Source organism: Metopolophium dirhodum, chromosome 1, assembly GCF_019925205.1.
Source record: "Metopolophium dirhodum isolate CAU chromosome 1, ASM1992520v1, whole genome shotgun sequence".
NCBI lineage: Eukaryota > Metazoa > Arthropoda > Insecta > Hemiptera > Aphididae > Metopolophium > Metopolophium dirhodum.
Window position 1 is genome coordinate 91203785 of NC_083560.1, and position 15507 is coordinate 91219291.

Consider the following 15507-nt stretch of genomic DNA (forward strand, 5'->3'; position numbering starts at 1 on the left):
AATATATAATTATTATATACAATAAGGTATTAATATGTACAAGAGGGGCGTAACACGATTGCGCACTTTTTACCTTTTTACCTGTAAAAAACACAACACGATTGCGCACTTTTTACCTTTTTATCTTTGGGAAAACCCAACACGATTGCGCACCTTTTACCTTTAATATTTGAGCAAATGCAACAATGATTGTGCAAAACAAATATTTTGTTTTTTTGGAATAAATTAGAGAAATTAACAATAATTGTCCTATAATATCTTTAATGATTTACTTACTATATTAAAACTTAGTATAATATAATATACAAATAATACGAAATAAAAATTCAAAAAATTTCCCAACATTAAACAAAAATAAATAATTATAATATAATACATCACAATTACTTCCGGATCAACGAATAAAAAAAAAATAGAAAATATAACAAAAATCAAGTTTTTATAACTTTTTAGCACAAAAACGTGGTACTAATGTCAGTAAATAATCATTTAATGATATCTCATTATTTTTATATTTTTTCCACGTATTAATTAGATATATAATATTTTCTTCTTGTTCTTTACGAGGCTTGTTAATATTTTGTTGTTTTATACTATATATTTTTTAAAATAAGATTCACTTTGAATATCTAATAAAATATGTATAACTTGGTGAATAGATGGATGAGATTTATAAAACTGAGCATTATAGTGGCTATGGAAAGATTCTGGCCCATTGGTCGTTCTTGCCTCTGTTGAAGGTTCAGTTGTCCATAAAATCGGTGGAAAAGCGGAATCAGATGATATGTAATTGTTCAGTATATAATCGGCAAATTCAAAATTATCAGCAGGGCTATTTTCAATTAAATAAGCAAAACCTTCTTCTACATCTTCGGAGGGTAAAAATGCAAGTGCAAAAAATTGTTTCAACCAAATACCTAGTTCAGATTTTGAATTATAGTTTTTTAATAAATTATTGTCACTTTGAATTTTCCTGAACCAAGATTGGGCTAAATGAAATCTGCAGGTCATAATTTTGCAGTTTGGGAAAAAATATCTACAGTCAACTCACGATATAACGAATTTCAAGGGACTGAGAAAAAAGTTCGGTATATCGAAAGTTCGTTACACCGAAATTAATTGTTATATCAAAAGCATATATATCAACAAAATTCGTTTAAACGAGATTTAAAAGAAAATAAATCTAGGTTTTATTAGATTTGTATAATTACATACATACATATTATTTATTAATTAATTACAATTTATTTTTAGTTTATTACATATATAGACATATTTTTTTTTTTTAAATCGGTTATTTTTTTTTGTTTGTCGTTACTTGCGCTTATGCAGTCAATAGTGTTCTCCAAATTTGACACAACAACGAAACTAAACTAAAACGTTAACGACATAACGTAGAGGTTACAATAACGTTGTAGAGTCATTTATTTTATCGCATGATAATCGCTGAAATAAACTCTGTTATAGCTTAATTTATATTGACGTGTATCTTATAAGCAACGACATGAACATTATCTTATCGCATAATAAATAATAATAGTCGAAACAAACTCGTATAATTTGTAACATCAATCTCCAAAATTATAACAATTCGTTACATTGCGAGAACTTTTGCCTAAAAAATCTTCGTTATCTAGAGGGGACCAAAAATACATTTAATTGTTCGTTATATCACGAGATTTTCAAGGGAACGACAGTTGTATTCGTTATACCGAGATTTTCGTTATACCGCGAGTTGACTGTATTAGCATTGTGAGCACTTTTTTCAAAATCAAAATGAAAATTTGAATGATTTAATGAACTTTTCAAATCTATGTCAACCAATTTCAAACATAAATTAATAATTGTGTGCCACATTTGTACATAAGTTTCAGTTGATATTGAATTTAAAAAAGAGTAAACTATAGGAACATAATAACCATTTTGTAATATATGTATTGTATACAATTGCTCAAAATATTTGGGTGCATATAAAAATGTTCCGTCTGCAAAAATATGAGATGATAGACTTAATAGTTCAAGATTAGTCTTGCAAGTAAATATAACTGGGCTTGAAGTTTCTTCCATGCGACATAATAGTTCACCTGTATTAGTTGTAATATTTTCACGACTATCAAATAACTGAGTTATCGATTCCTCTAAAGCAGCGGTTCCCAACCTTTTTAGTCGGCGGTGCCCTTTTGTTGTTCCAAATTTAGTTAGGTGCCCCTCTGTGAATATTATGAAAAACATGATAAAAATGAACACTTGTTTTCATTGTTGACCGATTTAAATAATTTTATTGTACATATTAAAAACAAATTACAATATTATGGTTGAAAATAAAGAAAAAAAATACTGCTTTAAAAGTTAAAAATTAATGAGAGTTTTGTGTCTGCTTATTTTTTGAAAGTTTGGCAATATCTGGTTCAATTTTTGACAGTTGGATACGAAGGTCAGGTTCTACATTAAGACGGTTCCGGTATTTGGTTTTAGTAGCCGCATAGGCTGAAAATCCTGTCTCGCATAAATATGTGGTAGCAAAAGGTAAGAGTATTGTTATTGCTTTTTGACTCAAATTATCAAAACTTGTATTTTTCAAATTTAGCCAAAATTCAACATAAGAATTGCTACTGAAGGTGGATTGAAATGTTGAATCTGAAGTAATATCGATCAAACTCTCATATTCGATTGAAGACAAGCTTGAGGGTTTTCCACAGACTGAAAATGGATTAACTACCCATTCACGGTCTTTTAAAAACACCTCTCGATCTGTAGGAAAATATTTATTAAATGAATTTTTCAGTTGTTTGAGATGTTCAGCAATCTCGTTAATAATGCTAATGGGAGCTTGCAATTCGTTTTCCTCCAAAAAGGCCTGCATTATTGGAAAACATTCCAGCTCTCTTTTAAATAAGCACTCTGACCAATAATCAATTTTTCTTTTCAATGCACATACTCTGGAGCTCGCATCAAAAATTGTCAAAGTTCTTCCTTGTAAAGAAAGACTCAACTCGTTCATTTTGTTAAAAATGTCTGCCAAGTACGATAACCGACAAAGCCAAGTCACGTCATTCATAGTTTCAGCTAATGTAACGTTGTGGTCCATTAGAAATGAAGAAACTTCAGCCCTTAATTCCATTAACCGTGTTAATACTTTACCTCGAGATAACCACCTGATTTCTGTATGGAAAAGTAACGTATTATGAATACTTCCCAAGTCGTCACACAAGATTTTAAAAAGTCTAGATTTCAGAGGACGTGACTTGATGAAGTTGACTATTTTTATGGCTTCATCCAATACGTTTTTTAGACAAAGAGGAATATTTTTCATTGCTAGAGCATGTCTATGAAGTATGCAATGACTACTAGTAGTTTCATTTGATTTCTCCTTTATTTTAGCGATTGCTCCAGCTGTTGCACCTGTCATGGCCCTAGCACCATCAGTACACACATCGATACAGTTTGTCCATGGAATCTGATTTTCTGTTAAGAAATCATCCAATAAACCGAAAATTTGAACCCCTGTCGTATTAGATAGAAGTGGTTTACAAAATAAAAGATCTTCTTCAAAAGAGTTAATGTTTACGTAACGAACGAACACCAATAGTACAGCAAGACCAGCAATATCTGTTGATTCGTCCATTTGTAGTGCGAATTTTGTGTATTTAATACGAGAGACAAGTGTTTCTGATACGTTGCTAGCCAAATCTTTAATTCGCCGTGCAACAGTATTATTTGACAAAGGAATTATGGATAAATGTTTGGCAGATTTGTCATCAAGCATACAAGTTACTATATCAATAACACATGGTTTTATGAGGGTCTCCGCAATGGTATGAGCTTCGCCTTTTTGAGCTATACGGTAACTCACCATGTAGGAAGCTTTCAATGCGTTTTCATTATCGGTTAGAACGTGCTTTTTTATTTTTTTTTTAACAGCCAATAGTTCAGAGCGCTTTCGTTTGAAAAAATCGAGTGGTTTCCCATTATGATCTGTGTGGACCTTTTCATAATGACGACGTAATTTTCCGGGATACATAGAACTGTTAGGAAAAACTTTTAAACAAATTACGCACTGTGGCTGGCCATCGTTTGTTTCTATGAACCCCATCTCCAAATAACTTTCATCGTATTTACGTTTTTTGGACGTTCTTGGGGCAGAGTCACCAGTATTGGGCGGTAGTGTACTACTCATACCTTGAGAAGTAGGACTATTATCATTAACTCCGTTTTCGTTGGTTATGCTTTCTTCTATATTAGAACAAGATGACTCCGTAGCAGGCGTCTTATTAATAGACCCACTTTTCAACCAACTGTCCATGTTTAAAACAAAAACAAACGTATGTACAGAAAAAAATAGTTTACGAAAATACGTGTTAACGCGTAAAATGTCGATCACAGACTGAAAGTAAATGCTCAACTGGTTTGGTATAATAATAATTCCGAAAATATACGAGTGATACAATTCAATTTAATGAACGTCGGAAATTCGAAGAAGTCGTGCGTGTATATTGTATATAATGTTATCTGAATTTACCGATTCGATAGCACCGATTAGAAACACTGTATTAAATATATCGAGTGTACTAAGTAATTTCATACGTAAAACATTTTTTTTTTAACTACAATAAATTGTAAATATTTTTTTTATTATATTATATCATATTTAATATTTTTTTTCACTCTTTCACTCTCGAGCCGCGGTGCCCCTGAAATAAGCTGGCGGTGCCCTTTGGGCACCGCGGTGCACAGGTTGGGAACCGCTGCTCTAAAGATTTTGGAAGTTTTGGAATATTTTTTCTACGTTTATCATACATACATTTTCTCCACAAACTTTATATCAGAATAAACCGGCTGGATATCTTTTTCGGTATTTCTAAGTTCTTGCCTAATTATTTTATTCGGCCTTGTGAGATAATCATTTTCGCATTTTCTTTTTAAACGAGAACTCACAATTTGCATCAACACCAACAATATTTTCTGGAATCTCGTCATGTTTATGTTCATTTAACATACTCAACACTTTGGTTACATCCTTGTCAACTAATACACTGGTAGAACAATTTTTGTTTGTACAGCGATACCGAATATTTCCACACTATTTCAGTACTTTAAATTCACTAAATTTATACCCATCAACTAAAATGCATGGCTTACCTTTTTCGGTTTCAAATTTTTTTTGTATTTGTACCTCCATTTTCCCAAAAAAAAATTGCACAACAAAAAAAACGGAAATATACACGTTGCGCGGTATGAGACTGCCACAATATAATATCACGTTTCGATATGTGAGTATGTGACTGGCGACTGTAAAATAAATATTATCTAACTTTACTATCGGATATTATCGGATGTGAACACGTTAGAAAAGTAATATGTTTGAAAACACATTCACTAACACTTATCAGTTATTGGTAATAAAATATTATTTACAGATCCGTAGCTGCCATAATATAGTATCCGTAATTATTGTATATAGGTACAAAGTACTATTAGCGGGTAGTGTGTTTCTTAAAGCTTAAACTATAATAAATAAGCCAGCAATATAAAATAAAGGAATATGTTTTTTCAAATATAAAATGGTAAAAAGTGCGCAATCGTGTTATGTTTTCTCAAATATAAAAAGGTAAAAAGTGCGCAATCGTGTTGCACCGGTACAAGTGGTATTGTTTGTGCCAAATGACCCGCCGTCGTCACACTCGTCGATTCCAGTAGCAGATGTGATATGCTAATGAGCCCGACAATGCGGCTGTTATTATCGTTCCACCCTCTCCTCTTCCTACCGTTATTCCTTGTGTATTATTGTTATTGTTGTATTTTTCATATTTATTCTCTTTGTGTTTTTGTCATATAAATTATCTGTCGGCCTGTTGCCGCAGATAGTTTTATATTATCGTTCTTAAAATGTTGTATTGTTTACTTTCTGTGGCCAACGCCATTTTATTATCACTATTATTTTTATTATTATTATTATTGGCTTTTATATTGTCTACTAACATCGACAAGTATGTCGCCTGTTGTATTCACTTATTTTTGTTGGTCCGCTATTAAAGTGACCCCAATTATTATTTTTTGTATTCGCAAACTAAACGATTCTGTTTTCGTATGTGTATCCGCTAATAAAGCGATCACATTATATCACTTTTATTGTGCACACGGTTGCGTTATAGCATATTATTATCTGTTATTATTGTGCTTAAAGTAGACAAATAAAGTCACTACAATCGTAAGTCTTTACTTTATTTCTATTATTATTCTCAACATCAAACTTGGCGGTCGGTTATTGTCAACGTTGGTGCCATCAGTAGTTGCGTAAATCCGCCAGCAACGTACATACGTTGTGTGAGAGGCCTCCCAGGTCATTCAGATCGACTTCTGCCTACAGCATCACACCACCACATCTCAAGACGTCAGTAGTGTTAAGTTAGTTCAAGTATTATCCCATGTTTTTGTGAGCTCTTTGGTCATTGCACCAAACCGAGTCGACCACATAACTAGTCTGCACCATCATCATTCCTTCGGTAGGTCTTTCCCATCCTCGCTGTTGTCGTAGTCGTGCGTAGAATTGCCTTCCCGTCAAGCATCAGGCGAGGGCACATATAGTTGCCTATCCAGTGCAATATTAGGCGTTAATGGTGACATAGCCCATAGTCAAAAACATATATCGTTCTCTGGCATTACTGAGTGGTCCTTCGGGTATTCCCTACTTAGGGCGATAACATGTATATATATAACTGCAAAGTATAAAATTAATTTGAATGTATAATTGGCATTTCAATATTTCTATTTTCAAAAATAACAACTATTGCTTTGTACATTATACTATCAATTTTCCAACATTTTAGTTCATCTGACATTTCTTCAACAATCGAAACATCTAGCTTGGTTGATTGTATTGGGTTGATGTATAATGTATAATTGTTTAAGAAATGCATGTCCAATAATTAAAGGTTCCTTAGTTATAGCTGATTGTGCAATATTGATAACTTTGACAACTTGCTTTTGATTTTTAAGCACAAAATTGTCAGTCAATTTACATGAAAAAAATATTAAATTATATATCTCATTATTTGTTAATACAAAATGTTCGTCGTGAATTGTCTTTATATTAAGTTGCTCAATAGCTTCGTGGACAGAGTTCATATTTTTTGGTAAAGGAGGTAAAATATTACGGCGTGCATTGTATGCGTTTCTTTTAACATATTTTAAATTAGTAATTTCTAATTTACTAGTTGACTGGTCATTTAAACATTGAATTAAAACTTTACTTGGTTTATCGTGTGGATTATCAGTTGCTTTTCTTTTTACTGATGCAGACAGCTGTTGACGATTTATTCACTGCAAGATTCGTGTTTATGATCTTCATTACTTGAATATATTATAGTTGGAGGTTCTAATTTTTTTATAGAAGCTGGACATTTCAGGCCCTATCATTTGTAAAATTTCGGACTGCACATTTCATTTTATTTTCGATACCGTCTTAGAAGAAAGAATGTATTCCATATATATATATATATATATGTATTATATGCATATATAGTGACGGTTCGTGGTTTGAACGACGGGACGATTGCAACCCGTACTAAAATTAATTAAATAAAGAAAATTAATTTTATAATATTCTTAATTTTACATTTTTAAATAGTAAAATAGTTATAAATTACCTACTAGTTACTACCTACTTTACATTTGTCTATTACATTAATTGTCGTGTGCGAACTGGTTATTTCTCTCAGATAGTCAGATACCAGGAGCATATGGGTATATGGGTACGCCGTACGCATGTATAAGCGATGTGCTGCAATCATGTGCGTGCGGGTACGTTTAAGCTGCGTTCTTATATTATACGGATATTGGACAAACGGCAGCGTCGAACAAGCAATATTCAGAATTCGTATATAATAACTTATAAGCAACGCGTGCAATCGTGCGCGTGCGGGTACGTTTATTGTTGCTGCGATGTTATATACGAGTTTGGACAACGGGTACACAGTGGGATGAAAGTAATTTTAGCACGCCAAAATTATTTTAATACACATTTTATATTATTGTTCATTATTTTAACAAAAATCCAAATACAAAATCATCTACATGCTTAGACTGCTTATATCTAACTCTAAATCACTATTTTCACCGGTTTCATCGGTATCACTGTTTGAACAATTTCCCTCATCTTCGGATTCAAAATCTAACAAAGATTTTACTTCTGGAGAAAGCTCATATATTTTCTTTTTACATGCCTTCCGAAGGGATGAAATTAGTGGGTCGGATGACACTAACATCATTTGGAAAATATCAGTATTACTATTTATGCGGGATGCTTTTCGAGTGTGATGAAGTCTTAGTCTTTTATATTCTTTGTTACATGCTTCAGCAGCTTCTTCAGATAATTGATCTATTACCAAAAAATAGGTTATAATGTATTTAAATTTTTAAATTTTAGTATAATTATATTTTTTAGTAAAATTTTGATATTATCCACCTATTGGTAACAGAGCAGCACGAATAATATCTCCTCCGTGAATTAACACTTTGAGTATACTTGCTGGTAAATAAAACCACGGATATAGATGCACAAACAATCTTGCCGTTTCTTTAGCGTAATTTAAATTTAATTAAAATTTTCCGTATTAATCTTTCGCTTGAAAACTTGATCAAAATTATTAATTTGTGACGGTTTACATCCTCATATATAACATGTTTGACATGATGTTACTGCACTACAAACTCGAGGATACAAATATTATTTAAAAATAGGCTACATTAATAAAATAAATTAACATTACCTTGCCATCAATCATTGAAAAAATTAGAGCATGATTTATGCTTATAATTGATGTATCATTAATATAAATTATTGTATTAGTTAATCTAGATATTTCATCTTCAATTTCTGTATACATTTCGATTGTTTTATCATTATTTTCTTTCATAAAAATACATTTTAATGGCCGACAAAAACGAGTGGAAGAATATCTAGGATTAGACCAAAGTACAATTTTTTTGTTGTTGTTCACACATTGAAGTTGGAGAGGAACTAGCGAAACTGTAAACATACTTGTATCACTTATGTCTGTAGTTTGAAAAGGAATAACTTTTTAGTTTTTAAACTAACTAACTTGGTTTTGAATTATTTTGCTCAATATTGATAATTTAATGTACGTATAGACACATATTATGTTACACGATCGCACTTGGTTGTTCAAATGAATAAAAACAGATAACGAAAAATCCTTTTATTATTTGACTTGGTTAACGAGCTCATTACAACGATAATGGGAACAATTAGAGATAGTGTTGATATGAAAATAAAATATCGAACAACTATACTATATAATTGTGTCATAAGAATTTACTTTATAAGCCATTTAAATTCGGACTTTTGGCGTGCTAAAATTACTTTTATCCCACTGTGCGTCCTAAGCTACTCGAGATTAATATATGTTTTAAATTTCAAAAGTTTATCTTAAGAGGAAACAGAGATATATGGGTTAGAAAAACTGGGCGAATTGGTTCGTGTAAAGATACACTGGGATTGCTGGAACTTGGCCTGGCGCACTACCGTGCGCTCAGATTTGCAGTGTATTGTAGTAATATAACGTACATTACAAATCACTGTAACAACATTTTTTTTTTTTGTATCGCTGTATACATTCAATCATATTTTATTTTAATTAACTCAATTGTAACAAATTTTATGTTTTAAAGTAATTTACCTAACACTGGTTATTTTACTGACAATTCTGCAAAAAAAAAAAACAGAGATAGTAGGTACCTACTTATTTAAAATATACATATTATCAGGAACATTATTTAATAATTTCGATTGTTAAAAGTATCCTGGCGTTACTGGATATTAATGATGGTATGCTTTTAAAATTAATTACCCATTAAGCCCGATTCACACTAGTACGACACGACACGTCACGTCACGGCACGACACGACACGACAAAATATTATAAACATTGTCTGTAATGGCGTAATTCACATATGTAAGGACTGACCACGACAGACACGGACCGTACCGACAAGACATCCTCGACAAGAATGTTTTGCCGTGTCGTGTCGCTGCCTGTCCATGTCTGTCCGTACAATGTGAATACAAAAACAATTTCTGTCCGACAATATCCGTCAATTGATGTCAATTTGTTTTCGGATGCCACTGGGTCCACAACATACTTTCAAATTTTTTTATTGCAATTTTAAAAAAAAAAACAATGGATTTAGAGATGCTTATTGAGTTGGTTAGAGAAAGAAAATGTTTGTATGATATGAGTGAAAAAAATTATAGTGACCACATGCTAAAAGAAAATTTATGGAGAGAAATTGCAAGCTCATTAAAACAACCAGATAAATAAATTATTTTTTAATAATATTACTTATTAGTAGGGCTCGGATGTTGTTGCACTAAAAATGTTATAAAATTGATTGCATTATTGCTGTGAAAAAAACCCAAAATTGCACTTAAAAATTGCAATAAAAAAATATTTTGTACCAAAAAAATTTAAAAAATATATTAAAAAATTATTTTATGAAATGGATTAAGTCATTTTATTAAGTAATATTAAAAAGTTTTATTAGGTAGGTTTTAAACGAGTAGATAATAAAAAGATTCAAATTCAAATTCTCGTCAGTTGTCATTAAAAATCTGGTAAATTGTCCGGTCTTCTTATTTTGTCAGAGACCTATAAATAATTTTATCAAAATTTAAAACTTTTTATTTAAACTATTTTTATTTTTTTTTTTAAAAAACTTTACCTTACCTTAAAAATTATTGCACTGTACTATAAACGACTTCTTCAGGTTCTCAAACTCGAAAGACCTTCGATTAGAAGACAACAAATTCTTGTAGATTGAAAAACTGCGCTCGACGTCGACCGAGGTTATTGGTGCATATTTAAAATAAATGAAGTCTTGAATAGATAATTCTTCTGGTAATCCTTCTATTACAGTTGTTTCATCGATCAATATATTAGATATTTGTTGAATAAATTCAAAACCTTTATTTTTCGCCAGGACGTTTTTAAACTTTTCATTAATTAACATGCCGGTGTTTCCTGATACTGAATTTAATTTTTCACTAACATTTCTGACTATTTCAATGCTTGTTGCTAATGGAAGTCCTTGATTTTCCAATTTTCCTATTGTGTCAGGTAAATATCCAAAGTTTGTATGAATATATACTAAATCCGTTTCCAACGACGGATTATTCAATATTTTTTGAGCTTCTTTAATTGAAATAGCATCGTTTTGATTGAGCTCTAGTACGATATTTTTTATTTCTTGAAAATAGGTACAGTAATAAGAGGCAGCTCTTAGCCATGTACCCCAACGAGTAATAATAGGCTCGGGAGGTAATGGTACATTCGGGGCTCTATTTTTAAAAAAAAATACACGAGCCGGGCATTTCAAAAATATTTGTTTTACCTTAGAAATTAATTTGTCAACTTTGGTAAATCGTCCTCTTATTTCTTCAGCAACTCTATGTACACCATGTGCTAGGCATGTAACATGGACCATTTTAAAATAAAGCGCGCCAATTGTTTTTCCTGCTTTGACCATGTACGGCGCCGCATCACTAAGGAATAACAATACATCATCATGGCGTATACCATCAGGCCAAAGAAGAAACATGGATTGATCAAAGACTTTTGTGATTGTCGAATAATTTGTCTTCTCGAGCATTTCTGAGTTTAAAAGATAAACTTGACCAGGTTTGTTGACTTCCAATGTACCTATAATGACGTTGGCTATGTATCTACCTTGAACGTCGGTTGTTTCATCCACTGAAACCCATATTTTGTGTCCGACAATATTAGATCTGATTTTGTTCATAGTTTCTACATAAATATCATTCACGTAATTTTTACGCAAAGTGCTTTCATCGGGAATTTCTTTGTTGGTATATTTTTCCATAAACAAACGGAAATCCTTGTTGTTAACTTTATTTAAAGGAATATTTGCAGATAACAATGCCTTGCAAAGATCTTTCGAAAATGTACATTTTTTTGAGTATAACGTTACTTGTTGCTGTATTTTTGAGGTTGTTGCGTTTCGATGACGATTTACGGAACGGGTGTGTTTATCGGTTTTTAAGTGTTGTGTAACTATGTATCTTCTTTCAGCAGATACTCGAGTTTCACATAACTTGCAAAATAAAACTGAACCGTCACTCGAAAATATGTTTTCCCCAAACTCATCGACATATTTGTTTAATACGTTCTTCATCGATGGCTTACTTTTCGGCATTTTGACGAACAAATTAGAAAAAAAAATACAAAATAGTGTGTACTGTGCGGTGTTAGCGAAATACAGTGCGATACTGAACTATTATAAATTGAAACATGCATTTGTCCCAACATTTTATCATTGTATAACAGTCAAGTCGTTATTCTTATCTTGTTATTGACTGCAAGCCTAAAAATACTTCCCGTAGTCATGTTATAGCGTAAGACCGCGCTATCTACTAATTAAATGGGTTTTCCAGTTACCGCCGACGACGACGGTCAAATAAGCCGTCACGAGTCACAACCAACAAAGCCCGACATAACCATAGAGAAAGAAAATGTTTGTATGATATGAGTGAAAAAAATTATAGTGACCACATGCTAAAAGAAAATTTATGGAGAGAAATTGCAAGCTCATTAAAACAACCAGATAAATAAATTATTTTTTAATAATATTACTTATTAGCAATACTATACATATTTATTGATACATACTATTTCCAATAGTTTTTAAAACGCCGGGCGGAAATAAATAAGAAAAACGGGAATTTTAACCCGAAAAATCGGTTTTTGACAAAATTAATTTTGGTTTTTGGTGTAACTCATATTGAAATTTTCCATAGATAGGTTACACCAGCTAGTGTTGTACATTTTTCGTTGTACCTGAACAATTTCGTGAAAATTTTCAAAAAGTTAAAAATTATTCATAATTTTTAATGTCTTATTAATTTCTTGATATCACCTATTTAGTTATAAATTTTTAATTTATAATAAATTTAACCTACTTAAAACTGTGCACTTGTATTACAGCCAATTACCCATTTTAATAGTATACCTACGTAAAGGTACATTAAATATAATATAGAAAATCCAAAATCTAATAAATAAATAAATTTATCTCGGTTAAAAATTTGCATTTCATTCAAATTTTATTCGTTGGGTCAAAAAACTTGAAAATTTAATACAAGGTACCCCATAAGTTAATATAATAGCAGTTGAAAAATACATAGGTACGTTTTTTTTTATGACCATTTAAAGTTCAAATTTTGACAAAATGTGTTAAATTGAAAATTTACAAATTCTTTAGTTGTTAAAAATTTAAAAAAAGGTTTAACTTTTATAGCTAAGGATTGAAAATTTGAAGCAAAGTTCCACGTAACATAATGAATCTAATTTGATTAATTTGGATTTTTTTTTATAGGTACCTACATTTTTTTTTACATTATATAATATAATTAATATTGTATAAAATATCCTAGACTTACAACTCGTCTCCGATCAGAATTGTTTTTCGTATACAATGATATTATATCATTGAATTCAAATTTAATACCATACATTACAGTAACTCACTTATAACCTATAGTACAGCAGTGTGACACTTGCCCACTTTTTAAATTTTTAAGTTAAAAATTTTCGTGATTTGTACGTATTTTGTCAAGATTTGAACTTTGAATGCTTATAAAAAAAATCGTGACTAATTTTTAATATAATATTTAGAGAAAACTTAAAAAAAAATATTTCAGTTGAAAACTGTAAAAAATCGTGGACAAACCTAAGGGACGCATTTAGACGGGCTGCTAAAAAATCAGTTACCAAGTCTGGACAAAAAGCCAATAATATAAAAAAATGGAAATTTGAAGACGAGATGGGTTTTTTAAGACCACATATGAAGGAAAGAGACTCAATAAGTAACATTGAATCCATGGTAAATGATGATGACGATTCTGATGATAATGAAGGTCAGTGTGAAGAATCGGAAAATTTGAATTCTTCGTCCGAAGATAGTCATGAAGTACAATCAATACAGAGTCAAAATTCATTAACTTCAACATCACAACCGTTTCGTAAGCCAGTATCAAAAAACAGCTCTGTATCCAAAAAAAAAATTAAATTATCAGATAACTATCCTGAATCCGCATCTAAAACATTAATGCAATATATAATACAACAAAAAGAAAATGAAACGAAATCTAAAGAAGATGAAAAAAATTTAGATGTAAATGATAAATTTTTTTCAAGTATGTGTTCCATGGTCAAACAATTTTCATCATACCACCAACATGTAGCGAGATCCAAAATTTTTTCAATTGTCTCAGAACTAGAATTACAGCACATTACCCAACAATCATGTAATCGACCACAAAATACACCAAATCCACAGTCTGTATCTCATACACCAATACATAACCAACAAGACACTTATCAGTACCCGATCCCAAGTAACAGTCAATACCATTTTGCATCATCTACACCACATCTTCCACACGGTCAACAATATAATTACGAGTCTGAAACATCATCTGACAACAGTTATTTTAATACAGTACATACACAAGGTAAACAATAATATTCCTCTCTCATAATATTGTGCCAGTCAGAAGATTTTGATTTAATATATTTAAGATTTATATAATTTAAGTAGTAATATTTTCTTTGAAATTTTTAAATTTAACTATAATAAGGTTTATAAAAGTTGTTATTTTTATTCCATATGCATTTAGAGGCTAAATAGCTAAATATTTTAGTTTTTTTTTCTATTATTTGTATTTTATGTACATTGTACAATGTTTTTTAGTTTCTGCTAACATAGTAATATAGTATGCAAGGACTGCAATAATTAAATATTTATTTATTAAAAATTATGCTTTTTAAAGTTTAATATTATAATTATTTTATACTGTTCATTATAATTAAATTTATCGTATTAACTATACTAACCATATAGTATTTTTATTTTTTATTACCTACATTGTTTTATGAATACAAGTGTCTTATTTTAAGTGTTAATATTTTCTTTGACATTTCTAAATTTTAACTATAATAAGGTTTATAAAAGTTACTATTTTTATTTTACATGCATTTAGAGGTTAAATAGCTAAACATTTTGGGTTTTTTTTCTATTATTTGTATTTTATGTATAATGTTTTTTAGTTTCTACTAACACAATATGTAATGGACTGCTATAGTTTAATAAATCAATTTATGTATTAATGTTATATTATTTTATTTAACATTATGCTTTATAAAGTTTAATTTTGTAATTTTGTATTGTTCAATTTTTTATATCAAATATTTATATCAGACTGATCATTCTAATTCGATTTATCATAGGTACTAGGTATATTATGATTTTAAACATCATTTTATATAATAATAACACAACTATTTAGGTATTGATGAATAATCATATAATATTAACTTTTTCACTTATAATATTATGAAGAATACATTGTTAAACTAACTAATGTTAATAATATAATTATGAGATTACGTACTTTATGAAACGAAACAATA

General features: G+C 30.5%; 4 protein-coding genes across 4 annotated transcripts; 1 reads left to right on the forward strand and 3 right to left on the reverse strand.

Moving 5' to 3' along the window:
• Nucleotides 1-2145: 2145 nt before the first annotated feature.
• On the reverse strand, nt 2146-2863 carry LOC132937281 (zinc finger BED domain-containing protein 5-like). The gene has a single exon (XM_061004120.1). The coding sequence runs from the start codon at nt 2861-2863 to the stop codon at nt 2357-2359; it is 507 nt and encodes a 168-aa protein (XP_060860103.1). The 3' UTR covers nt 2146-2356.
• Nucleotides 2863-4303, reverse strand: LOC132945182 (zinc finger BED domain-containing protein 5-like). Its single transcript, XM_061014863.1, has 2 exons — nt 2939-4303; nt 2863-2883 (listed from the first exon to the last, which is right to left on the reverse strand). Exons 1-2 carry the CDS (start codon nt 4301-4303, stop codon nt 2863-2865), a joined length of 1386 nt encoding a protein of 461 aa, XP_060870846.1.
• Nucleotides 4304-8069: 3766 nt separating this feature from the next.
• Nucleotides 8070-8885, reverse strand: LOC132945192 (uncharacterized). Its single transcript, XM_061014873.1, has 3 exons — nt 8769-8885; nt 8465-8585; nt 8070-8377 (listed from the first exon to the last, which is right to left on the reverse strand). The coding sequence occupies exons 1-3, from the start codon at nt 8883-8885 to the stop codon at nt 8070-8072; spliced, it is 546 nt and encodes a 181-aa protein (XP_060870856.1).
• Nucleotides 8886-10200: 1315 nt separating this feature from the next.
• LOC132945203 (uncharacterized) lies at nt 10201-14560 on the forward strand. Its single transcript, XM_061014880.1, has 2 exons — nt 10201-10330; nt 13734-14560. Exons 1-2 carry the CDS (start codon nt 10201-10203, stop codon nt 14558-14560), a joined length of 957 nt encoding a protein of 318 aa, XP_060870863.1.
• Nucleotides 14561-15507: the final 947 nt, after the last annotated feature.

Bases quoted from the DNA above. Each gene is read 5' to 3' on its own strand.
- LOC132945203 (XM_061014880.1), top strand. From the start codon at position 10,201: ATGGATTTAGAGATGCTTATTGAGTTGGTTAGAGAAAGAAAATGTTTG. The intron at 10,331-13,733 runs CAGATAAATAAA...AAAAAAATATTT, and splicing joins TGCAAGCTCATTAAAACAAC to CAGTTGAAAACTGTAAAAAA.
- LOC132937281 (XM_061004120.1), bottom strand. From the start codon at position 2,863: ATGCAGGCCTTTTTGGAGGAAAACGAATTGCAAGCTCCCATTAGCATT.
- LOC132945192 (XM_061014873.1), bottom strand. From the start codon at position 8,885: ATGTATACAGAAATTGAAGATGAAATATCTAGATTAACTAATACAATA. The intron at 8,586-8,768 runs GTAATGTTAATT...TTAAATTTAAAT, and splicing joins TTTCAATGATTGATGGCAAG to TACGCTAAAGAAACGGCAAG. The intron at 8,378-8,464 runs GTGGATAATATC...TTTTGGTAATAG, and splicing joins TGCTGCTCTGTTACCAATAG to ATCAATTATCTGAAGAAGCT.
- LOC132945182 (XM_061014863.1), bottom strand. From the start codon at position 4,303: ATGGACAGTTGGTTGAAAAGTGGGTCTATTAATAAGACGCCTGCTACG. The intron at 2,884-2,938 runs GTATGTGCATTG...TATTTAAAAGAG, and splicing joins TTTTTGATGCGAGCTCCAGA to AGCTGGAATGTTTTCCAATA.